Raw genomic sequence first — 25,977 nt, 5'->3', positions numbered from 1 at the left:
TAGTCCACCTCTGTAATGCAAGAGTTAACCAGTATTCTCAATCATTAATTCATATTTTGGGTAAACTCTGGAACTCCCTGCCTGTTTCTGTATTTCCTCCTTGAACTCTTGAACTTGAACTCTTTCAAGAGGAAGGTATCAAGACACTTATCCTCTGCTATTTGATAATTCTATTTGTCATTGCTTTAGGAACTGGCATTTAAGTGTTTTTTTTGTTTTTTTCGAATTTTTGTTGCCTCTGGCCAGTGGCTCTCTTACATAAAAATAAAAATAAACATGATTTGTCGGGTTCTCATGGATCTTTTTTCCATTGATGACACAAAATACCTGTGTAAATATCACTACAATAGTGAAAAGCACACTTAGAACCCACGTAACTTTCATTATACACAATGCAAAAAGTAATCGAGGCAAGGCGGCGAAACGTTTGAAAATGCAGTCTCAAAAGTTGATCGAGACGAAATGACGGTTTTCATTTTGTTAAGCTCTGATTTCCAGCATCAGTGACCGATCGATGTACTGTACATTTCAGTCTAGGATGAACCTCATTATCACCTGTCATCTTCACCTATTTTTAAGTTAAATTTTGCAACCGCCGTCTTCAGGACCTGACTGGTGCTGAAATTTGACCATCTCGAACTCTGTTATCTTTGTTTGATCCACTACATACCGTTTCGTCTATCTGGTATTGTAATAAACAAAAACATTTGAGACACTAATTTCTATTACTATTTTTAGAATGTTAAAAAAAGATGAACCACTGATCTGAAGATGGAATTTTTCGGATGACATCTTCTGCAAAGAAAATATTGGCATTTTAACGGTCCAACTCAGCCATGAATTGATCAACATTTGAGATGCAAGCCCCCTCATCCCCCTTGAAACCATTCCTGCTGAGTACATCTATGCATCATGTTCCTTGAGGAGAATCGCATGGGCACATCTCTTGTTTATTACACAACTTGTACGTACTGAACATCACAGCGGGAAGGTTACTGACCGCTGCACACACAGGTGCAAGACACAAACAACACCTTGGACGCACTGTTACTTAACCGTGAGGGAAATGTGTTGAAGCTGATAACTTCAAGTGATACTGACGACGAGAGAGGAGACTAACCTCGGCATTATCTGTCCAAGTCTGGTGTTGGTTCAGTCAACTGTCTACGGCTCGGAGCCAAGTACCGAATGCCGAGGTCGACCACCAACAGGTGTTTTTGTGATGATGATGATGATGATGATGATGATGATGATGATGATGATGATGATATTATCACCACCATCACTACCAACAACAACAACAACAACAACATTATTATCAAGATTATACTAAACACAGAGACGTGTGTGTGTGTGTGTGTGTGTGTGTGTGTGTGTGTCCAGTATTCTTGTTTGGACGCTGGGGCAAGTTTTTTTTTTTTTTTTTTTTTTTAGATACTAGCATGCCGATAACAGCACATCTGGCCACCTGCCCACCTGTCCTACTCTCTGATAGAAGCTTCCGGGGAAATACCAGAAGCATCCCTGGCGAGTCACGTCACAGAGGCTGCTGGTTGGGAGGCTGTGCCATTTGAATATGAGCCAGAAGTAAGTCAAGTTAATGGTAAAATATTTGCACGTTCCTACTGCTCTCATTATTTTCCCAGTATACTTTTCACGAAATACTTATAATTACCTATGTTTTACTTGATTTGCTGAATTCAGCGCACACACACACACACACACACACACACACACACACACACACAGAGAGAGAGAGAGAGAGAGAGAGAGAGAGAGAGAGAGAGAGAGAGAGAGAGAGAGAGAGAGAGAGAGAGAGAGAGAATCCAAATAGCATATATTGTATGTAAGCCGAGAAGAGATTATGATGAGCTGTCTCATATTTTTACTTTTTCATCCGTTTACTACCTGTTTAGAAACATCTCTTTAACCTTTTCAGTTTATATATAGTCATCACGTTCAAAACACTAGAAATATATCTATATGGTCATATAGAGAGAATGGGATGTCGGTTTTCTTTTCTACGCTGCAAAATTACTTTGAGAATGTAATGCAAAAGTGTCTGGTTTGCTGTAAGTGTTTCAAGAAAACTAATCTAACAGTGAACGGGTTAATTGGCCAGCAGAGACATGAGTCTAACGTCAAAGATATCATAATCGGAAATGTAGTCCCCGTGGAATATTTTCTTAATAAATTATATCAATGAAAATTGCAAAATTAGGTGTCTCAGTAATTTAGTGCAAACATCTTGAGGTATAACTAGACAACGAAACCACTTCAGTCGCAAGCAGATTCCAGTCAACTTTGGCCGCTGCTTTTCGTTTGGAGTGTATAAAAACTGGAACTCTGAAGGCAACCTGATCTAAGTTGAGGTGCTGGTCGGAAGCTAGAAAGCTAGAGAGAGTTTCTTGGTCGGGAGTGTGGCCTTTGAAGCGGCACTACCGTATGTGACTGACCCTTCTTACTACCTAGGACTCTGCTGTTTTCTTTTCTTTTTTTTTTCTTTCCTTTTATTAACCAAAAGTCATGTTTTGCTCTTTTATTTATTCAGTATGTTCCATTAGTGTCCTCTTCTCTGTATGGTTGTTATAATATCTCACGCTTCCCTTTCTCTCATCCTTACTTTCTGAACACCACAACGAGTGTGTCAGATCTCCATATTCTGAGAGTGGGTGCAATGCCCTCTTGATCCTCCCCACTGGTTATGACGGAAGAATCATGTGGACATACTACTGCTGAGGGGACGATAATCAAACATTCCTCCAAGAGAATATCCTTTCTTCTTACTACTGAATGTGGGATGACCTCCCGATCCTGGCTTCACCGAACAAACAGATAGCGGTCAGCTTAGACTGAAAATGTTAAAGGCGGCAGAAAATGAAACTGGGCTATCCTACTCCATATTCCGAATTCTAGGCCCTGCATAGACTGGACGGCACTACCTGCTCATCGCCTACGCTCCAGGGTTGCCAGATTATTGAACCAAAAAAAGACCGAAGGCAACAATGAAATAAACCAAAAAGGCGAAATGCACTACAAAAAAAAAGCAAAAAAAAAAATGCAGTAAAAAAGCCATTTTTTGTACTAGCCCATTTCCATATTTATCAAATATAGGCCTAAGGTACAGCTCCCGACGTCTCATCTGAAACCTGACCCTAATCCACTGTACACTAACCGAGATTGGTGGATTTAGGAGTGAATGCAAAAATACTAACAAGACATTATAAAAATGTCCTTGGGACAAAGAAGTGGCCGTGTTCATAACATGTACCATGTACCTATCTCCCTACTTTTTATAATCATGGAGAAGGACGTTCGCTCTGCAAACATGTTATCCTAGTAGCCATGTCATAACAAGCTAATTATTGTTCCACACACTTGACCATAGTTGAATATATATATATATATATATATATATATATATATATATATATATATATATATATATATATATATATATATATATATATATATATATATATATATATATATATATATATATATATATATATATATATATATATATTTTTTTTTTTTTTTTTTTTTTTTTTTTTTTTTTTCATACTAAAATAAATCAATGAGTGCACGCAGGCCATACTAAATCAACTGGCCTGCGGGCCCGCGGACACGCAGTTGGATCACTGCTCTAGATCATGTTTTTTTTTTTTTTACATAAATGTAAACAGCCAGAACGTTCGTTTTCAGGGGATGGAAAGAAAAATTTTTTTACCAAATTTGACTCCACAATACATTATACAGTATTTCTATTGTCAGTACCCTACCAACTTACTCCTGGCTTATTCATGAATATAGATTGCTGTTGACAGGAGGCCTAAAATTACATCAGACACGTAAAAAAATAAATAAATAAATAAAAAATAAATAATAAAAAAAAAAAAAAAACGCCAAAATTCAGTCCTGGACCCCGCATGCCATCAACATCACCCAGTTGATTTGCCCAATTTTGCCTTACTGATATTCAAAAACAATAAGAGAAAATGGGACAAATTGCATGGACAACCATAAAAAAAAAAAAAAAAAAAAAGTCAGGAGGCGGCGAATTAACTCACCATATCAAATAAGCTTATTGTGGCCAAACTTAATATATTTAAGCCACATTTCAAGAAAAGGTCCCCCGCAAAAAAATTTTAAAAAATGGTAATTCAGGCCAAACTAAATATCCTTAGGCCAAATGCTTGAAAAAAAAAAAAAAATCGGTCTAAAATAGGCCAACCTGGCAACCTTGTAAAGCACCCTTTAAACCTTTAAACGTTCGTAATTATTAGAGATGCTTAACAGGAAACTGAGAGAATAATCCATGAAGATTTATTAGAGAAATGAAAGAATGACAAGTGAAAATTATTTCCTGAGAGTGGATCAGCATATCCGTAGTGTGTTTGAGGCATGATTTTGCAAAAAAATAAATAAATAAATAATAAAATAAATAATAAAAGTGGGAGAATGATCATTTATACTTCATTATTCTTTTCATCTATTATTATTACCTTTTTTTTATTTATTTGCTCTTTTTTTTATTTATTTTTTTTCTTTTCTTTTGTGGGAGGGGGGTGGTGGCGGAATGTATGTGATTTTTGGGTCTAATAAATTGTGCGGAGATGAATCCAGAGATATGAATACCTTTTGTATATACCTGGAAGAGTATAGTAAAAGAAACGATCTAAAAAAAAATCTAGATAACGCTGAATATCACTGAATAAGATAATAGACAAAAGTTTGCAGGTCAAGAACAGCTTTTCTTAGGAGACCTGCAGAGAGATTCACATGGCGCAGGAAGAGGCTTCGTTCACTCTTCTGCAGTGCTACATAAGTACTTAGGGAAAAGTACACACGAGCAAACAGATGATAAAAAACAAAACAAAAAAAAAAGTGAAGAGAAATCGGATATAAAGGAAGACCTGAGGGAAAGTTTCTGAAGAACTAGAGGTTAACAGACAGATACATGGAAGGGGAGGAAGGAAAGGACAAATTAGAGAGAGAGAGAGAGAGAGAGAGAGAGAGAGAGAGAGAGAGAGAGAGAGAGAGAGAGAGAGAGAGAGAGAGAGAGAGAGAGAGAGAGAGAGAGAAATTCTGTTTAGATACAAATAAAGCATTATTTCACAAAGGTTGATTTTTCCCCAGAAAACAGCCAGTTTCTTCCTACAAGTTAAGAAATCTGCTCATAAGTAACCACTTAGCCTCTAGCAAGGTGTGACCCAAAGAGTGTGTGAAGGAAGACAACAGAAGGATGAGAACATCAGAGATCATCTATGACTACAAGTGGGAAAACAACCAATGAGCTGACTGATCCTTGTATGCTGTAACAGTGTCATATATCACCAAGTCTGTCTGCCAATCAAATAAGAAATGGGTGAGATCCTCAGTAAGGAAACAAATTGCATGAATTTATATAAAAAAAATAAATAAATAACAATAATAATAATAATAATAATAATAATAATAATAATAATAATAATAATAATAATAATAATAATAATAATAATAATAATAAATTGACCACAAGACTTCATCAGCATTTATTACTGTAGAAGTGACAAAATCTGAATCTTTTTAATGATGCAACAAGGTGCCACGCCAATATAACATATATTAATTTCAGTCAGAAAGGAATGTATGGAGATTAACTGAAGGGCAGGTTACTACTAAATGATAGTATGTAACTAGAAAACATCTGCACTTATCCTTCATTAATTCATACACATTTTATTGAATGAAAAAATCATTTCTTTATATAATTGTTATATATAACCTCTACATTCAAAACTAAAATCAATATGAATTACATTTTATTTGATAGTGACATGAAAAACTGATATTTAAGTTCCCTAATCTTGACACAATGTTAGCCATGTCTAGCACGTCCATGGCTACACCAGTCTCACATGAAGCACAAACCTTCATTGCTTTCTACATTTCCACAGATGGTGAGTCCCTGGAAATTAACAGCATGGGTGCCATCTCTTCTACTGCAGGAGGCTTCCAACTATGACAATGCTAAATATACCTTGCTCAGAATTTGAGAATTTAAACATACCATTAAAAATAAAAGAAAATTAAAAAAAATAAAAAATAAAAAATCACAGGCAGCAAACAATATAAATGCCACATAATTACACAAATAACCTATTGCTCCATTAAATTTGATTTGCCTGACTTGAATAGCAACCACAAGGAACTGAGGAGGCAGTAATAGAACAGATCCTTCATGATAAACATCACTTCATATAAATTTCTGATATCAAAAGAGACATACCTTTTCAACACAGTCCAACCAAACCCCAAAAACATAACCTTTCCTTCCAGCTGACAATATAAATATTTGGATTAAGCACAGGGCAAGGCCACACACAGGCAGGTCGCCATCCATTACTCACTGTCACTCCCATCACCGACCTCAGAGTCAGACTGTGACTTGGCTGGTGACACAGACTGTTTGGGGGAACCTGACCTGGAGCAAGTGGGTGACGGTGACCCAGATCTCGACCTGGGAGGGGACCGAGATCCAGACCGTGACCTGGCAGGTGACCTGGATCCAGATCTCGACCTGGGAGGGGACCTGGATCCTGACCTTGACCTGGCAGGAGACCGGGACCCTGATCTCGATCTGGCAGGGGACCGAGATCCAGACCTTGAATGGGGAGACCTCGACCTTGACCTGGATTGTGCTGGTGACCTTGAGCTGGACTTTGACCTGGACCTGGATCTTGGTGAGCCAGATCTGGATCTGGCTGACCCTGCTCTAGAATTGGCTGGTGACCTCGATCTTGACCTGGAAGCAGATCTTGACCCGCTCCTTGACCTTGACCTTGACCTTGACTTGCTCTTCCTTGACCTGCTGCGACTGTGTGACCTGGAGCCTGATCTTGACCTCGACCTTGACCTTGAGGATCCTGATCTGGAACCTGACCTCGACCTTGATCGGGACCTTGATCTCGACCTTGATCGTGATCTTGACCTATCAGAACCAGAGTCAGACATGACCCTCCGTCGCTTGCCCTTCCCACTACCGCCACGGTCACTGTCTGATCCACTGGCAATCTTGAGCCGCTCATCATCAGAGTCGTCAGAGGAGTCGGAGATGGTAGCCTTGGAGACAATGCGGCCCTTCTGTTTGGCCGAGAGACCCTCCTCAGACTTCCTGCGGCCTTTGCCTCCACGCTTCCGGCCACGTCCTCCACCTTCTTCGTCCTCATCACTCTGGCCACCACCTTTGCCCTTCCTGGACCGCTTCCGCCTACACCACATTGTTGGTTGGCACACACAGGGGAAAAGGGAAAAAATAAGTTTAGTGACATTCATCTTGTGCTGATATGACAATCTACAGAGGAATGATGTCTACAGACTTCCTGATTGCTTCTCTTAAGGAATGAAGAAGTAGCAAAAATGGAATTACAATCTTGCAATAGGGCAAAATGGTTGAAGAATGCACCAAAACCATCACATATTCTTGCATCCAATAAGCTGCGACTGTGCTCAACCACACTCCCTTTCCCATGATTAATTCATACAACACTGCCAAAAGCACACCAAAAATGCATAACTGTAAATAAATAAAATATTCCAATGTTTCCTTATACTGCCAATCAGACATGCCATGGTTACTTACCCAGTGTTCTCCTTCTTCTTGCGACCCTTTGCTTTCTTCATCCTGGGTTCCCCTCCTTCATTTCCACTGCCAGCACCTGAACCATCAGACAAGATCTCCATTTCCCTCTTCCTGCCTCGGCCTCCTCCCCGACGTGTAGGCTCAGCAGGCTCAGTTATGATGACTGCATTCTTCATCTTCTCCTTGTACTCTTCACGAGCTTTCATCTAAAATAACAAATGCATTTTCATTATTCTTCATATAAAACTTCATAATATCTAGTTGAGAACAATGAGTGGCTAAAATAAACTACATAAATAAAAATTATCAAACAATTATGGAAAATTTTAGTAGACGTTTTCATTTCAACATTCCAATGTAAACTCTTTCCTGGAACTAGTCATAAAAAGCACCAACATTAAAATTAATGTTTAATAATAAATAAAAAAAATAAAAAAAAAAATATATATATATATATATATATATATATATATATATATATATATATATATATATATATATATATATATATATATATATATATATATATATATATATATATATATATATATATATATATATATATAAAGTTAACTTACAGAAATAACTTAGTAAATCAATACAATAACTAACACTAAACACACTGTAAACATATAATACTGACTGATTTACAAATACTGGTGCAGGGATGTAGCAACCCCACCACCCTTCATGAGATGTACCCATGCAGAAGAGCTGCTTCACACAATGCAATAAGCTTCAAGGAGTAGGGCCTCATCAGCCATGGTGACAACCCCCCCCAAAGGAAATATCACCCAGAAATTACACCTATTCCTAATAAGAGAAAGGCATTCATATTCACATAGTTCACCATTTTTACTTAACATTAACCAAATACTGTAACAATTTGAAAAGAAACTACTATAAAGAATTCAATCTAATAAGAACCACCACAACACCAACCCATTTTTTTCTTTATGTACGAGGGCCACTGGCCAAGGGCAACAAAAAATTTTGTATAAAAGAGCCCACATGATGCTAATTCCCACAGAGATTCCAAATAAAAAACTTAAATAATGGAGGATAAATGTCTTGAAACCTCCCTCTTGAAAGAGTTCAAGTCATAAGAAGGAGGAAATACAAAAGCAGGCAGGGAACTCCAGAGTTCACCAGAGAAAGGGATAAATGATTGAGAATACTGGTTAACTCTTGCATTAGGAAGGTGGACAGAACAGGGATGAAAGAAAGAAGAAAGTCTTGTGCACTGAGGCAACAGGAGGAAGGAAGGCATGCAGTTAGCAAGATCAGAAGAGCAGTTAGTGTGAAAACAGCATTAGAAGATAGCAAGAGATGCAAGATTGCAGTGATGAAATAGAGGCTGAAGGAAGTCAGTTAGAAGAGAAGAGTTAATAAGATGAAAACCTTTTGATTCCAGTTACATGACTTACCTTCTCCTCCATAATTTGTTTCCTTCTCTCCTCCTTCTTAAGTTGTTCCTCCACCACCTTCTGCTTAAGCGCTTGTCGTTCTTCATCCTGCTTACGGCGCAAGGCCTTCTCCTCATCATCCTGCTTGCGGGCACGCACCACGTGGTACTGAGCCTGGGACAGCAGGTCTCGGCACTGGTTGGCCTCTGCTGCTGCTGCTCCAAGGTCATATTTTAGTCGGTCACCATTGACACTAAGGTGCTGGAAGTACCTAGGAAAGGGAGTTATTCAATGAGGTATACTGTTTATTCATGCAATTAAAATTAAGGCTTTATAAAAGCATACCATATCAGAGTGAAGAGTTTTCCCTTACAATTGTTGCAACAGGACTACTCACTTTTGGGCCAAAGTCAGCTCATGCACAGCAGCAAGCACTGTCTTTAACAGTGACTTCTCATCCCTTAGCACCTGCATGGCAAGGCGCTGCAGCACAAGGGCCAAGTTGTACAGAATCACTGTGTCATGTGGAGCCACATGCCGTGCCTGGGTGAGAACATTTGTACCACAGTTAAAAAAAACATAAAGCTCATAAACAAATATATCTGTCATAAACATTAACTTAAATTATATAGTGTTACAATTATTGCTAATGCAAGAATAAAGATTAATCAATTTATTCACAGCTTATATAGCAGAGCACAAAAGAGCAAATAAATGGCAGCTAAACTCTAAAGTTAATGAAATCCACAACTATCCCTTACATTTACCATCTTCATCATAATAATAATTGTTTTCCTAAAACCTTTCACTACAAGCACCAAATCAAAGAAGGGAAAGCCATCAGTAGCAGGATATAGCCACAAGAGAAAAGACATTAAGACCACTGTCTTTGCCAAAAATACACCAACCCACTACCATTGGTCTAACTATCCATCAACCTATATACCTCATATTCTTATGCTCTTATATACTAGGAACAGATTTTCATTAAAGGAAGGCAATTAAGAAGGGATGACACATCTTACTTCATCATAGATATGCTAAAAAATAAGGGAGGTTCTCAGTCAATATTTTTTCAAGCTTGCCACAAAGTGAGCAGCTGAGCTGAGTCCCCAAAATTGCATGACATTAGCATCAAGAATTATCACACCAGTCATCAAGTCATGGCTGCCTCCATTCAGGCCTACCATTAAGAGAATAAGTAAAATTTACCCAGCAGATGTTAATAACTGCAACAGTCCTTCTAAAGGTGTCTGTTCACCATTTGACAGAAAATGTAATAAAGACATGTGATATCCATAACCATCTAAAGAATATGGTTAAAGCAACAACCATACAATGAAATCCAGATCATCCCACATAATATTCAAGACTGAGAAATATAAGCAACACAGAAAAGTTCCATCTCAAACTTCAGGACACAAATCTGTAGACAGAAGTTGCTGTGCCCAACATCAGCTTTGGGATAAGAAAGAAAAAAATACTTCATTGTCTATGAGAGCCACTGAAAACTAAGCCTGATCCCACAGCTCACCTTCAGAAGTGTGTATTTAGCCTCCTTCAGCTTGGCAGCCTTAAAGTATGCACGTGCAAGGTATCCAAGAACTTCAACATTTGGATATTTAAAGAATTTTTTCTGGCAGTTCTCATACTGTGAAATTAAAACAATAGAAAATTGGTGAGGTGTAAGACAGATGTTTACAGCCACTTTTAACATTGCAAATATAAAACTGATAAGAAAGAAAATTTACTCTGGGAACTGATTACCTGTCTTATTTTCCAAATGTTATGAACTGATATTTTTAAATGCCCAGCTAATAATACAATCAAAAGTTCGTCATTACCAAACTCCAACATGCTTCTGGGACTAAGAGTATGAACATGATTTTCACATTTGCAATTAAAATATTGGTATTTGCATCATGATTATTTCAATTGTGAACCACAAAAAATATTACATAATCAGAACCTTCAACAACATAAAGACAATATTGCAAATCGCAAATTCTCAGGTGATAAGTCAGCTATTACTAATACAATGTAATGAGACACACTCTACTAACCATCTGAATGGCATTGATGTACTGCTTCTGCTCAACATAAATATGAGCAATATTCATCCACACATCACTGAAGTCAGCAGTTGCTTCTCGCACCTGAGCAAAGATGTCTCTTGCCTCATTGATGTAGCCTTTGTGAGCCAACACAGCACCTGGGAAAGGGAAAGCAATGACACTGTCCATACAAAAAGCTTGTAACTTTTACACAAATACTGATAATCCACAACTCCTTCATGTTTAATTGAACATTACAAACAACAGAAACATTCATTAATCTTTCACTATGTCAGAAAAAACAACTGCATGTCTAAAAGCTAAGGAAAGCCAGAACTCAGAATGCTCAGATTCTGGAGTTCACTAAATAGAGCCTCCCACTATGTGGAATTCTGTTAAACAGAGCTTCTACTGCAAACTAGTAATTTTAGATTATATTTTGAACACATGTTTTCCAAACCATGCAATTTATACCAACCATACAGTTGGCAGTGGCATCACAGATCATTAACTACAAGCTTGTGTTGGCTAATGTTAAAACTTGTGAGCAGTAGTTACCTATGCCATTAGCTGCCCATATGCTCCTTGGGTCTCCCCTCAGCACTGTCTTGTACATGGCAAGCGCACGGTCCTGGTGCTTGCTTTCCTTCTCCTTGTCCCGGTGGGGCTGGTGGAGCGTCGTCAGCCAAACGTTCCCCAAGGCAATGAGGGAGTAAGAGTCATTTGTGGTGCTGGGATTCTGTAACCAGAAAAATTACGTTTTGCTTTGCTGAGTCGTTCCCATTAAGGCAACTAGAATTAATTCTGCATGGGAAAAACAACAATTCATGAAGACAGGAAAAACACATATAACTATAAAAAATATACACCTACACAAAATTCTTACACAACATTCCTAGGAGGCAGAAGATACCGGCCGAAACAGTAATAATTCCCAATGAGGTCTCAAGCATTGGATCAGGGGATGCTGTGAAACAATAACCCAGCTGCGACCTCACTGAACATTTCCCTTTGTGTCTCACAAAACAAGGGAACAGTCACAGCCTGCCCTCTAAAGACAACTCTCCGTCACACAAAATTACATGCAAACCCTTCACTCAAAATTCTTAATTAAATATGACAAGTCCTGCACCAGCTTTGGAGTGAACTGCTCTTCTGGTATCAACATTAAGTGTCTTGACACCCTCCCTCAACTACTTCTTCATTAACTTCTACAACTTCAGCCTTAGGTTTAATTTTCAATCTGTAGCACACCACCTCTCTTCTACTAAGCCTCCTCATCTTTTCCTCACTGAAACACAGGTGCATGAGGCAACTGGCAGCAGCACCTCCTCTGTTTCCTCCTACCTTCTCTATTCTCATTTTTCATGTACCCAATGACTTAACTTGCTCTTGTGCCCATGCAAATCTTCCAAATTTTCCACTATCCAGCTTTGACTAGTCACTCTCAAAGTAAATTTATCTGTGCTGTATACCTCTCACCTAACTCCTCTGACTATAAAAATTCTTTGACTGAACTTCCAAAGTGATGCATATCCTGACCCTCTCCCCATTCATAGAGATCTCCATTCTTGAGAGATTTCAGTGTTCACCAACAGCTTTGGCTTTTCCTCTCCCTTCACTGACCATCCTGGTGAACTATCCTTAACCTACAGCAACTGATGCAACACCCTGACCATCTTGAAAATATGCCCAACATTCTTGACGTTTTCCTTACCTCTAATCTTTCTGCTTATTCTGTCACTATATCTCCTCTGTTGGGCTCCTCTGATCACAACCTCATATCATATCTTGTCCTATCACTCCAATCCCTCCTCAGGATCCTCCAAAAGAGAGACAAAGAGAGACAAAATGCCTCTGGCATTTTGTCTCTGTTAATTGTAGGACCTGAGAGATATTATTCTGATTTTCCTTGGAATGACTACTGCTTCCATAACAGAGACCCACCTGTGTGCTGAGCGCATAACAGAGGTGATAGTGTATGGCATGAAGGCTTACATTCCTCATTCTTTCTCTCAACCTAAACTTTCCAAACCTTGGTTTAACAGAGCCTGTTCTCTTGCTATACATGAAAGAGAGATTGTCCCAGAAAAGGTATTTAAGCCTTCCATCATCTGAATCTTGTGCACTTTATATTTCTGCCCAGAATCATGCCAAGTCTGTTCTCCAGCTAGCCAAAACTCCTTCATCAATAGAAAATGTCAAAATCTTTCCAGATCTAACTTCCATCATGACTTATGGCACTTAGCCAAAAGGATCTCAAAACACTTTGCTCTTTTTTTCCCCCTTTTTATTTCAACCTAATGGTACCACTGCCATCTCACCTAACTCTAAAGGTATCTCTAAAGATTTCTTCACTCAAACCTTTGCTAAAAACTTTATCTTGAATGATTCAGGGTTTTTTCTTCCCTCTCCTCCATCCTCTGACTGCTTCATGTTACCCTCATGCTATCCTTCGCAGTGATGCTTTCCATGCCCTCACTGGCCTTAATCCTCAGAAGGCTTATGGACCTGATGGGGTCCCTCCTACTGTTCTTCGAAACTGTGACTCTGTGCTTGCACCATGCCTGATCAAACTCTTCCAACTGTCTATCAACATCTACTTTTCCTTCTTGCTGGAAGTTTGCCTACATTCAGCCTCTAATCCAGGGGTTCTCAACCTTTTTGCAAACTGGTCTCCCCCATAGCTGGTTCAGTGAAGTTAGGGTCCCCCCCTCATCCTTGCACCACCCACTCAACCCCCTCCCCAACTATGCCACCATAGATAGATAGATAGAATCAGATAGATTGATAGATAGCCTTTGCTGCATCTCCTTTGTACTAATAGCAGTGAATTTGTGATTTTCTGTGATATTTTCCCCTCCCATCCTGTGCTTACGCCTCCCAAGGAGTGTGTCTACACCCCCCCACTCAGTTGAGAACCACTGCTCTAATCCACCAAACTACTGTCCTATTGCTATGATTTCCTGCCTCTCTAAAGTTTTTTAATCTATCTTCAACAGGAAGATTCTTAAACATTTATCACTTCACAACCTTCTATCTGATCACCAGTATGGGTTCCATCAAGGCCACTCACCTGGTGATCTGGTTTTCCTTTGAGTCTTTGTCATCCTCTTTTAGGAATTTTGGTGAAACTTTTGCTGGTACAAAGCTTTGATTTCTGAACTGTCCTCCTATGGCTTTTATCCTTCCCTCTGTAACTTTGTCTCAAGTTTCCCTTCTGACAGTTGTATTGTTGCTGTGGTAGACAGTCACTGTTCTTCTCCTAAGTCTATTAATTAACAGTGGTGTTCCTCACAGTTTTGTCCTGTCACCCACTCTCTTCCTATTACTCATCAATGATCTTCTATACCAAACTTCTTGTCCTATCCACTCCTATGCTAATGACACCACCCTGCACTTTTCTACATCTTTTTGTATATGTCTAACTCTTCAGGAATTAAATAGCTCACACGGGGAAGCTTTTGTGAACTGGCATTTAAGTCAAGCTTTTTTCTTCAAAATTTTTGTTGCCCTTAGCCAGTGACCCTCTTAAAAATAAATAAATAAAAGAATAAAAACAAAAAATAAAAAAAAATTCTACATACTAACAACAGTTTTACTTGAAAATGAACTAGAAATATACCTTAAGAATTCTCTCAAACTTCTTCTGACCTGGACCCCACTCATTCTTAGCCAGATGGAGATTTCCCATGAGTGACCAGGCATCTGGGTGTTCATTGTTCATACGCAAAGCTTCCTTGTACCAATCTGATGCATCATAGATCTGTCCTCTGTCCCTTGCCATGCATCCAAGGCGAAGGTAACCTGTTTTGAAGTAGACAAATACCATCATTAGTCATCTCTTACCTCAAGAAGCCAGTAAGGTATTTCAAATGAGTAAATAAACATTAAGAGAAATTAAAACTACAACCACAGCAAAACTAGTAAATAAAAATCATCTACAGATTTTGTTTAATGCCTGACTCAACAATAAACTAATCTTCAATCAGTTCACATCTCTAGTAAGTGCAAATGCACAATTTATCATCTCAGTCTAAGGTTGCCTCCATTCCTGCTGTCAAGGGTAAAGCACTGTAGGGAGCCACTACCTACAACATGTACAAGACATGCCTAGATAGCCATTCATATGCAAAATCTATGGAACCTCCCCACTATCCCCAGTGATTGAGTGATTCCATGACTGAGATACAGGTGTATTAAATCAAATATGGGTTATCTGAGGAGTGTTTGGGAAATCTGAAATTAATTACCTGCAGCTGATATTGTTCCTTTAACTTATATATCAAGAGCAACTTTAAAATCTGGTGTTCCTTGATAAATACTGCACTAGGGTACATAAATGATTGGCTGTTGTGAAGGTCAATTGATGCATCCTCTGCAACTCAAAAGTGAGCTATCATTATGTATCATACACCTACATGTGTCTAGATTCCCAATGTGAAGTCAGTTTGGCAAAATTTGATGTGCATATGGTTCCAAAATGAAAATGCCAATTCTCTGTCTGGCAGATTCCTTGCTGACAAGATATCCATGCAATGTTGATGCAGGTGCCCAAGAGGACACAGTAGCCAATCAGAAGCAAGCATTGCCTCTGACATCATGATTAGCTCATGCAATGGCAAGGGATTTCCCTCTTCCCATTTGTCCTCAGTTTCCTGCCACGATGCTACAGCGCCACAGGCCTCCACCAACATCATTGCCACTCCACAACAGTAATAAAATACTATAACACAAAAAAAACTCTACATGTATGAACTAAAATATACCCAATATGACTTTAAAACAATATTTGAAGTCAACCAACAATAGAAGGAATACTTTTTTTGCTCAAGATATACACTCCCAGATGGATTATTTCTATGAGCATTGGTAGGAACTTATAATAGTGTTGTCCATCCCTTTTAGCAGCAATACAAAAGGAAATCCTGTAATACAGTGCACATAAATATAACGCTATACATGCAAGATATCTGCCTGATAGTGTTTGAGTGGAGCTTTAAAAAGTCGAGAAGGCACCACAATACATCCATGCATTATTCTTGCATCAGTGTAAGTAATGCCCAAAATGATGGTTTACCTGAGCCCACAAGAATTCAAATGCTGTTTTCTTATTTCTCTTTTTCTATAGCCTACCTCACTGTTGCTGGAGATGTGTCAATTATGTAAATGCAGACAGAGTGCAACTCTTGGGTTGATCTTATTACTATGGACATAGACTGCCAAACAAAGAGACAAGTCAAGTGAATGAGATGAGATACACTCAGACATACCAGACAATTTGATAATAATGAGACACAAAATATGAGGATAGCATAACAAAGTATGTGAGAGCTTACTTTCTTGCACTAGAGCTCAATATACTTTTCAACTTTAGAATTTGGGAAGTGTCATGCAAGGCTCATGGATCTTTTGGTCACTCATGGTACAAATAATAAAGGTTGACATTAAAAAATCTAGCAACCTCTGGACCTGAGAAGTGCCAGATTTTCAAAAATGCTGGATTTTGATATGGTTATATATGTTGTATGTATTTAAAGAAAACTAAACACTAAATAAAAAGCAAATGAAATTTTAGTGTTCTCTGCAATCTACAAAGCACAATGTTTATGTTTTACACCACCTCTTTTCTTTGCTCAATCCATAATGGAGATATACAGCAGCAAATAAATGATAAAATGAGAAGGTATGAGCAGGAATGCCTGTTAGTAGGTGCAAGCAAGACCCAATGGCTGATTCTGAAGTACAGCACCATCAAAACATAAACGCCATCTCCAGAAAACAGCAGCACACCAATGTGGTAAATCTGAAAATATGCTCCAAAATCCATGCCAGAAATCTGAAGGAACCAGATTATCGATGGCTGGATTTTTTAATGTCAATCTGTAAAGGGAAACTTTCATTAACTTACAATCAACATAATTGGGGTGGTCTTGAAGGATTTCCTTGTAGAGCTTCTCAGCCTTGTCATACTGACAGAACATCTCATGCAAGCGGGCAGTGTTGTATTTAATAGTAACTGAGATGGCTGAGTAGTACTGGAGGTCCTGCTCCTTCTCAGACTCACACCGGTCCCATGCCTCCTGGAAATACTTGTGGGCCTCCTCATAGTTTCCCAACCTGCAAAAATGTTAAATGAAAAGATCTGTATGAATGTACAGTATGGGATATGAGCTCTTTATTCTTTCTGCTTTGTTCCCATCTCTTCCTTCATCCCTCCTTCAGTTCCTTGCCCCTCTTTCTCTGGTTACTTCCCTTCCTCCACTTTTCCTTTCCTCTCCCTTCCTCTTACATCTTGTCTCAAATCTCCCTCCCTGTCACCTCCCCTCCCCCTGATCTGTCAGAGACAAGGGACAAGAAAGTAGTACCTCACTCGAACTCCCCCTCATTCGTTCCATGTCATTTTCACTTCATCATTTCTAACTCTTTCTTACTCTCATATAATTCCATTTTTATTTACAATCAGCCTCATTCTATCCAGCAATCCTCAGGATTGTTCTTACTTTTACATAGAGAGCGTCTGACTTAGGTGCAGTTTATTATATGTATGCATGTGAAGCCAATGGTAGGTGAATGTGACTGATGCATGTCACAGCAGCATGAAACTCAAGGTGATAATGCACAAAACTCAGATAGCATGAAACTCAGGACGCTAATGAATATATATATATATATATATATATATATATATATATATATATATATATATATATATATATATATATATATATATATATATATATATATATATATATATATATATATATATATATATATATATATATATATATATATATATATATATATATATATATATATATATATATATATATATATATATATATATATATATATATATATATATATATATATATATATATATATATATATATATATATTGAAATCCTCTGAAAATGGATGATCGTGTATATGTGAGTGTGTTCTTATTGCTGAAAAAGGAGGGTGCATTTTTCAGCAATAAGAACACACTCACATATACATGATCATCCATTTTCAGAGGATTTCAATATATATATATATATATATATATATATATATATATATATATATATATATATATATATATATATATATATATATATATATATATATATATATATATATATATATATATATATATATATATATATCCATTTTCAGAGGATTTCAATATATATATATATATATATATATATATATATATATATATATATATATATATATATATATATATATATATATATTGAAATCCTCTGAAAATGGATGATCGTGTATATGTGAGTGTGTTCTTATTGCTGAAAAAGGAGGGTGAGCTAACTTTCTGTGTACATATCAAGTTATCCTTATGTTCACTGATTCTGTGAGTTAGATTCCTCTTGGTTTCTTCAATATATCAAGGAGTCTAACACACAGAATCAGTGAACATAAGGGTAACTTGCTATGTACACAGAAACAGTTGGCTCATCCTCCTTTTTTAGCAATAAGAAAAGAAATGCATACACACAATCATCCGTTTTTGGAGAAGGATTTCAACGTAATACACATAGCTGATGCACAAACACACACACATACATACAAAATGCAAGCATGTATCCAAGTACACGTGTGTGCACGTGTGTATACACACACACACACACACACACACACACACACACACACACACACACACACACACACACACACACACACACACACACACACACAAACCTAAAATGAAGAGCAGCTATGTTATTGAGAATCTCTGGAGGGATGTCCATTTGCACAAGATCCTGCAAAAGCTTGGTGGCTTTATGGTATGCAGAGAGGGAGCCCTGCAGATCACTCCCCTCCAAGATCTGGGCAAGCTCAATCCAGGCCTCCACATCTTCACTGTATTGCTCAGTCACCTGAGGTAAAAAGTTGTTTACTTGTTAATACTTTGCTCTCTTTTAAAGTACATCTGAAATCACGTTCATTGTTTTTTTAATGAGATCCATTTACAAGTATCTAAGTTAGAGCTAAGAATTTTACTTCTTGGCTCTAACTTGAAGCCAAGTGCAGTAGCATATATAATCTTGTGTAGCCTTGTGAAGTGAATCAGTCAATGTCAAGAGGCCTCTGTGCAAGGTTATATAACATGTACTTGTCACACTTTCACCTTACAAGCAATGACAGTGTATTTTTTTTTTAAGTTTCTTTCTTAGCTGCTTTTAGCCTTGCCAAGCACTGCTGACTACCAATCTTTTCAGCCTAGATCAGCCTAAGAGCAGGGAGGGTATTCTGTACCCTATTAGGAACTGTTATGTACTTCCCAATAGGAATAAGTAAGACTGAAAATAAGCCTATACATGTATGAATTAACATTTCTGAGTTCCACATGACATACCTTTTTAAGATGCTGCTTGGCGAGATCTCTCTTGCTCTGTGAAGTGGAACTAGCATACAGGGAGCCAAGAATCTTCATGGTCTCATAGTTTCCTGGTTGTGCTTTTAGTACTTTCTCAAAGCACTGTGCTGCCTGATGAATACATAAATATTATCATGAGTATGAGCATAAAATGCCCCTCTCTGATCAATCCTGCTCCCCCTCTTGCACTGCCCATCCCTCCACACTGTGCAGTGATATATCTATTCAAATCCATCTCACTCCTCTACTAGTAATGACAGCCAAACTTCAGCATACTTCATTACTGCATCATTATCATTGCTATAACACACATGAGACAGACTGCACAACACTAGCCTATGAGCATGTATGGGTGAAAGTTAATGTGAGCCTGTTGGTGATCATCGTCTAGTGCATCTCCACCTGCTGTTGCTGTTGTGTCTGCCTCATGTTCGGTTTCCTTTCCTTCCACCTCTGAGATTTATTTGCGTCACCACAACCCCATTTGGTCCACCCCAGCACTCAATGACACCTTAATTACTCAAATAGAACAAGAAAAAAGAAATCATAAAAAGGCACAACAAAAATTCATGAACAAGTTTTGCATAAAAAATCTAAACAAGATCTCTTACATTTTCAGTGTCTCCTCTATTTATATACATCTGTCCCAGTCCATAGTGAGGGAGAACAAAATTAGGGGCAGCATACTGGGTGGCCTGGTAGTAATACTGGAATGCTTGGGAGTAATCTTCCTGCACATGGAAAGCTCGAGCCATCTGGTAGCAAGACTCAGCTCTCATTGACTCATTCTCAGTATTGTGGAAGGCATGGAGCCCAAGATGCTGCACTTTTTGGAAGTCCTGCAAGTTAAAAATAGGATTTGATTTATTTGCATATGCCAAACTATACACTATGTTAAAAAGGCATTGGCTTTAAGGAAATTTTTATTGCATTTTTCAAATATTGTTACTAGCAAGATGAGGCTTTAAGTCCTAGAGAAGTGAATAATGATGAAGAATTAATTATGATTTGTGCTACTGCTTTCTGCCAATATTCCACCAAGCACCCTCCACACTAGATTATACCTTAAACTAGCAATATCCAATACCTAAGAGTATAGATAATTTCTTGGATACCCACTACAAAACATAGCTTTTGTTCCTTTCAGTCTAAATAGACATTCAAGTGTGTATACATACTTGCTTGAAGAAGAAGTGGTTGCCCAAATGATTTAGCACCATGGGGTTTGTTGAGTCAATGTTGTATGCTTTAGACAACATCTGCACTCCCCGACGGATATTCTCAGGCTTTTTCTCATTGAGCTCCAGTACAGCCAGTCCTACAAGAGCACCCACACACATGCTATCCAGTTCCAGTGCTCGCTCAAAGGCCAGGCGAGCTTTCTCTTGGTTACCAAGCTTCATGAAACAATGGCCCATTCCCAGCCGAACAGCAGCAGGGCAGTTAGGATTGGTTCGCAAGGCTTTTTTGTAAAATGCCAGAGCACCACGATAATCCTATTCAGAAAAATAAATTAATCAAATAATAACAATAAAAAATTATGATGACAATCAGGTAAAAAAAATATCAACATATATGGCAGTAATCAGTTTCTTTACACTAACCAATTTATCATTATTTATCGACAGTAGGCAAAATTATTTTCTAATATATATCACACTTACCTTCTTGTTAAAAGCAATGCAAGCCTTTCCCAGCAGTGATGGTATGTTGTTGGCAGACTGGTTCAGCACAAAGTTAAACTGTGCATCTGCCTGTTCCATCTTGTCCCCTTCCAGGAGGCAGAAGTATGCACGACCCAGGAGATGGTTCTGCTCAAACACTTACAGATTAGTAAATACATATTGTAAATCTATTTTACCCTAACAAGCAGCTTTACTGAAAATTGCATTAAAAACATTAAAACTGCAAAGTCTATCACAACTTTGTATTTAGAATAAGTGAATACAAGATTTCCCTTGTACCACCTGAAACATTCATCTGTCAAACTATACCAGAATCATGAGAACATTCTTTAAAGTCCTTTTAATTTCCACCAAAATCTGTGAAAATTAATCAAGATAGCATGATAAAACATTTGAAAGTACAGTCCTAAATCTCACCTGTAAGGGACAATCATCAAATCAATATGAAGAATTACTTGCTATACTACTATTGCTACCCCCATAGAGCAGCCTATGCCTACAGCTCTCACCTGGTCATACATGATAATCTTGTCAGCAGTGGTGTACAAGTATGTTGCTTTTTGGAAGAGGTCCTTTTTAACAGTTTTGTCCTTTTCCTTATTAGCTTTCTGAACATAGTATGCAGCCAGAGTGTCAAAAGACCGCATCTGTAATAAAATAACAATATTAACTGCAATACCATATCTAGTACTTCAGTGTGAGACACACACACACATGTAGAGAGAGAGAGAGAGAGAGAGAGAGAGAGAGAGAGAGAGAGAGAGAGAGAGAGAGAGAGAGAGAGAGAGAGAGAGAGAGAGAGAGAGAGAGAGAGAGAGAGAGAGAGAGAGAGAGAGAGAGAGGAGAGAGAGAGAGAGAGAGAGAGAGAGAGAGAGAGAGAGAGAGAGAGGTTCTTAACCTTTTTAATACCACACCTCCTCTAAGAAAGTATTCTTCCTTAGGCCCCCTTTGCATCAATTAATTCCATTCCCTCTCGGACTTGACAGGAAAAAAAGTTTTTAGTTTTCAATGAGTTTTTAGTTTTCAATAGACACATGTGAAATACTTGGCACTGCTTGATTATTAGATTTTGAATGCATGGTTGAATACAAGCCAGAGAGTGCACAACATAAATTGCCTTCAAAGTTCAGCCTTTTTTTCAGTATTTGGTCTTGACGACAACAATGCAGCTTCACAAAGATAAGTGGATCTAAATGGTTAAAATTGGAAGAGACTGACATGAGATCAAACAGTACATCATTTGGTACAAAGCGTTGCAAACAAAAAATAAGCAGGCTTTATTTTGACACATAAAGATTGTACTGGGTGACTCACTCAGTCTGCACCCACCTGATCCTTCTCAGAGTCCCTGTAAATTGAGTTGGCATCAGTGCGGCTTGCCTCCAGGATGCGTACAAAGTCATCTTCTTTTTTCTGTTTGTAGTATTCGACCTAAATGGTAAAATTGAAACTTCACATGACAGGAAATAATTCTGTTTGTCTATCTATATTCTGACACCTCTTCCTATTAACTTCTCTCAATAGGATGGATATGATAGCATTCTATAAGGCTTGACAGGTTGCCATTCAGAATTATCATCACAGAATTCATTAAATCATTTTATACCAAAAACTTTCAAATAAGTATGAGAATAAATATCATGTCACCATAAAAATATAAGACAACAAGTCAGAGCTTAATAACAGAATGCATCTTCAACTGAGCATTTTAGTGAACAAACTTAATAAGCAAAAGACAACCAAGCAAAATCAGTCTCATGAAGACACATCTCCAAATCCAGCAGACAAAGCAACAAATTATTTCAGTAGCTGCAACAAACTGTGTGTACAACCTGAGCATTCAGAGTTACCACCAGCATGTGATTGCTCTGTCTGCTCTGTTTAGCATTTCACATCTTTTATTTAATTCATATGAGCTAAAATGACCAAATGAAGTCACGACTATAAACTAATGTTCCTAAGAACAATACTCAAGGGAGTAAGGTACTCACAGCAAGGTCCACCCAGTAGTTAAGGGGAACTTTCTCATTAGTGAGAATCCCCAGCACTTCCTCTCCTTCAGGAAGCTGACTCAAGTCTAACTCAATCACCTGCAAGAAAATACAGTAAGATAATTATACAGTTGGGTAGTTGGCATAAAACATATTTGATTTGGGAGAGAGAGAGAGAGAGAGAGAGAGAGAGAGAGAGAGAGAGAGAGAGAGAGAGAGAGAGAGAGAGAGAGAGAGAGAGAGAGAGAGAGAGAGAGAGAGAGAGAGAGAGAGAGAGTAGATGGGGATGTAAAGGAGGTATGAGAAGCATGGGTGATGGGGAAAGGAATGGAAAGGAAATGTGGAGGGGGAGAGGAAGAAAGCAGGCCCAAGATACATATCAATGACACTTCTATCCAATGACAACTGCCATGGACATAAAAATGACGGATGTCACTTTTGTTGGAAATATGAGTAAGAAAGCCGTTTCATCAAGTAGGGAGCCATCTGTACCTAGTCAATACAGCTCACTCGATTTTCATTTTTATTGTAGTTTTATGGGTAAAAACTATTTTGAAACAGGTTTCATCATACAAAGCAGCCAAAAACTAAGAGATGAGAATAATATTAAAAACTGCTAATGAAATTCATTTATGACTGAAAATAAATTCACCTTAAAATATTCAACAATTGACGCTGCCACAGTAACACCATTCATGGCAATAATATATAATTCAACCTGAGTTGCAATGCTTAGCTAAGCTTTACCCATCCTCTCCTCATCTCCACACACTGTCTCTGAACTACAACTCACAGTCTCCCTAAAGCTGAACAGCTAAGAAGACTTCCAAATTCAACCACCCAAAGAGACTACTGCAGGCTCCATATATACCTCCTAATTGAAACTATAAGCACTTTTGTTAGCTTTACATTCCTCCCATCTACATGAACTGTCAAAATACTTGGAATGACAGTGACAAACTCACCCAATAAACTATTAGTTAGAAATTTTCTGAACTGTATTATTAAATGTTTTGGCATTTCATCTCAAATACTTTTAACAGTACTAAAAGTTGCAAGGATTTCCTGGATGGAGTTGTGTGTGCTAACCACTACACTACGCGGTGTGTGTGTGTGTGTGTGTGTGTGTGTGTGTGTGTGTGTGTGTGTGTGTGTGTGTGTGTGTGTGTGTGTGTGTGTTTTATGTACTACCCTGAGTATGTAGATAAGAGAGAGAGAGAGAGAGAGAGAGAGAGAGAGAGAGAGAGAGAGAGAGAGAGAGAGAGAGAGAGAGAGAGAGAGAGAGAGAGAGAGAAAATCTTCACAATACCAATATTAGTTTAGTAACAATTCTGCATCAGCAGTGAGGAAAAATCCCTGAGAACCTGAGTTATATTTCCTGTTGCATATAAATAGTCCAGTGACCCTTATGAAACCCTATAATGTTAAAGAACACTTGCATATATCACGCCAGTACGCATGCAGACCCCATTTATCTCACCGAAAGTGAGCTGCAAACAAGTGCACTCAGAAAACCCAGCGAGGTCAGCCTGGTCTCGGCTGTGATGCATAGTGCACACCTTACCACACCCCCCCGTCCCTCGCCTCCCTCACCTCGTCACTGTCCCGCAGCGGTATTTCTATGCAGCCTGACATTTTGGTGGTAGGGAAGAAGACCAGCCAGGGAAGAGGATGAAATGGAGCACAAACCCGAATCCCTATCTCTACCACGCTCGCAGAATCGTCACTACTGAGCTGTTTCGGCACCGGCCACCATCACGTCCACGCTCGCCACGACTATTTCGGCACCGCTCTCTCTCTCTCTCTCTCTCCAAATAGATAGATAATAATTAGGTAAATAAATAAATAAATAAATAAATAAATATATATATATATATATATATATATATATATATATATATATATATATATATATATATATATATATATATATATATATATATATATATATATATATATATATATATATATATATATATATATATATATATATATTTTTTTTTTTTTTTTTTTTTTTTTTTTTTTTTATGTAGGAAGGATACTGGCCAAGGGCAACAAAAATCTAATAAAAAAAATGCCCACTGAAATGCCAGTCCCTAAAAGGGTCAAAGCAGTGGTCAAAAATTGGTGGATAAGTGTCTTGAAACCTCCCTCTTGAAGGAATTCAAGTCATAGGAAGGTGGAAATACAGAAGCAGGCAAGGAGTTCCAGAGTTTACCAGAGAAAGGGATGAATGATTGAGAATACTGGTTAACTCTTGCGTTAGAGAGGTGGACAGAATAGGAGTGAGAGAAAGAAGAAAGTCTTGTGCAGCGAGGCCGCGGAAGGAGGGGAGGCATGCAGTTAGCAAGATCAGAAGAGCAGTTAGCATGAAAATAGCGGTAGAAGACAGCAAGAGATGCAACATTGCGGCGGTGAGAGAGAGGCTGAAGACAGTCAGTTAGAGGAGAGGAGTTGATGAGACGAAAAGCTTTTGATTCCACCCTGTCTAGAACAGCAGTATGAGTGGAACCCCCCCAGACATGTGAAGCATACTCCATACATGGACGGATAAGGCCCTTGTACAGAGTTAGCAGCTGGGGGGTGAGAAAAACTGGCGGAGACGTCTCAGAACACCTAACTTCATAGAAGCCGTTTTAGCTAGAGATGAGATGTGAAGTTTCCAGTTCAGATTATAAGTAAAGGACAGACCGAGGATGTTCAGTGTAGAAGAGGGGGACAGTTGAGTGTCATTGAAGAAGAGGGGATAGTTGTCTGGAAGATTGTGTCGAGTTGATAGATGGAGGAATTGAGTTTTTGAGGCATTGAACAATACCAAGTTTGCTCTGCCC

General features: G+C 38.2%; 1 protein-coding gene across 1 annotated transcript; it reads right to left on the bottom strand.

The window, feature by feature from the left end:
• Positions 1–5,698: 5,698 nt before the first annotated feature.
• LOC135109975 (RNA polymerase-associated protein CTR9 homolog) lies at positions 5,699–24,923 on the bottom strand. The gene is made up of 18 exons (XM_064021984.1): positions 24,740–24,923; positions 23,147–23,245; positions 22,485–22,586; positions 21,665–21,802; positions 21,135–21,281; positions 20,649–20,966; positions 20,082–20,309; positions 19,450–19,581; positions 18,792–18,970; positions 16,996–17,204; positions 14,710–14,891; positions 11,643–11,823; positions 11,094–11,242; positions 10,565–10,681; positions 9,428–9,573; positions 9,052–9,301; positions 7,625–7,830; positions 5,699–7,252 (listed from the first exon to the last, which is right to left on the bottom strand). Exons 1-18 carry the CDS (start codon positions 24,779–24,781, stop codon positions 6,385–6,387), a joined length of 3,693 nt encoding a protein of 1,230 aa, XP_063878054.1. The 5' UTR covers positions 24,782–24,923; the 3' UTR covers positions 5,699–6,384.
• Between the last annotated feature and the right edge of the window lie 1,054 nt (positions 24,924–25,977).

This window comes from Scylla paramamosain, chromosome 1, assembly GCF_035594125.1.
Source record: "Scylla paramamosain isolate STU-SP2022 chromosome 1, ASM3559412v1, whole genome shotgun sequence".
Taxonomy (NCBI): domain Eukaryota; kingdom Metazoa; phylum Arthropoda; class Malacostraca; order Decapoda; family Portunidae; genus Scylla; species Scylla paramamosain.
This window is presented reverse-complemented; position numbering and strand designations above follow the sequence as displayed.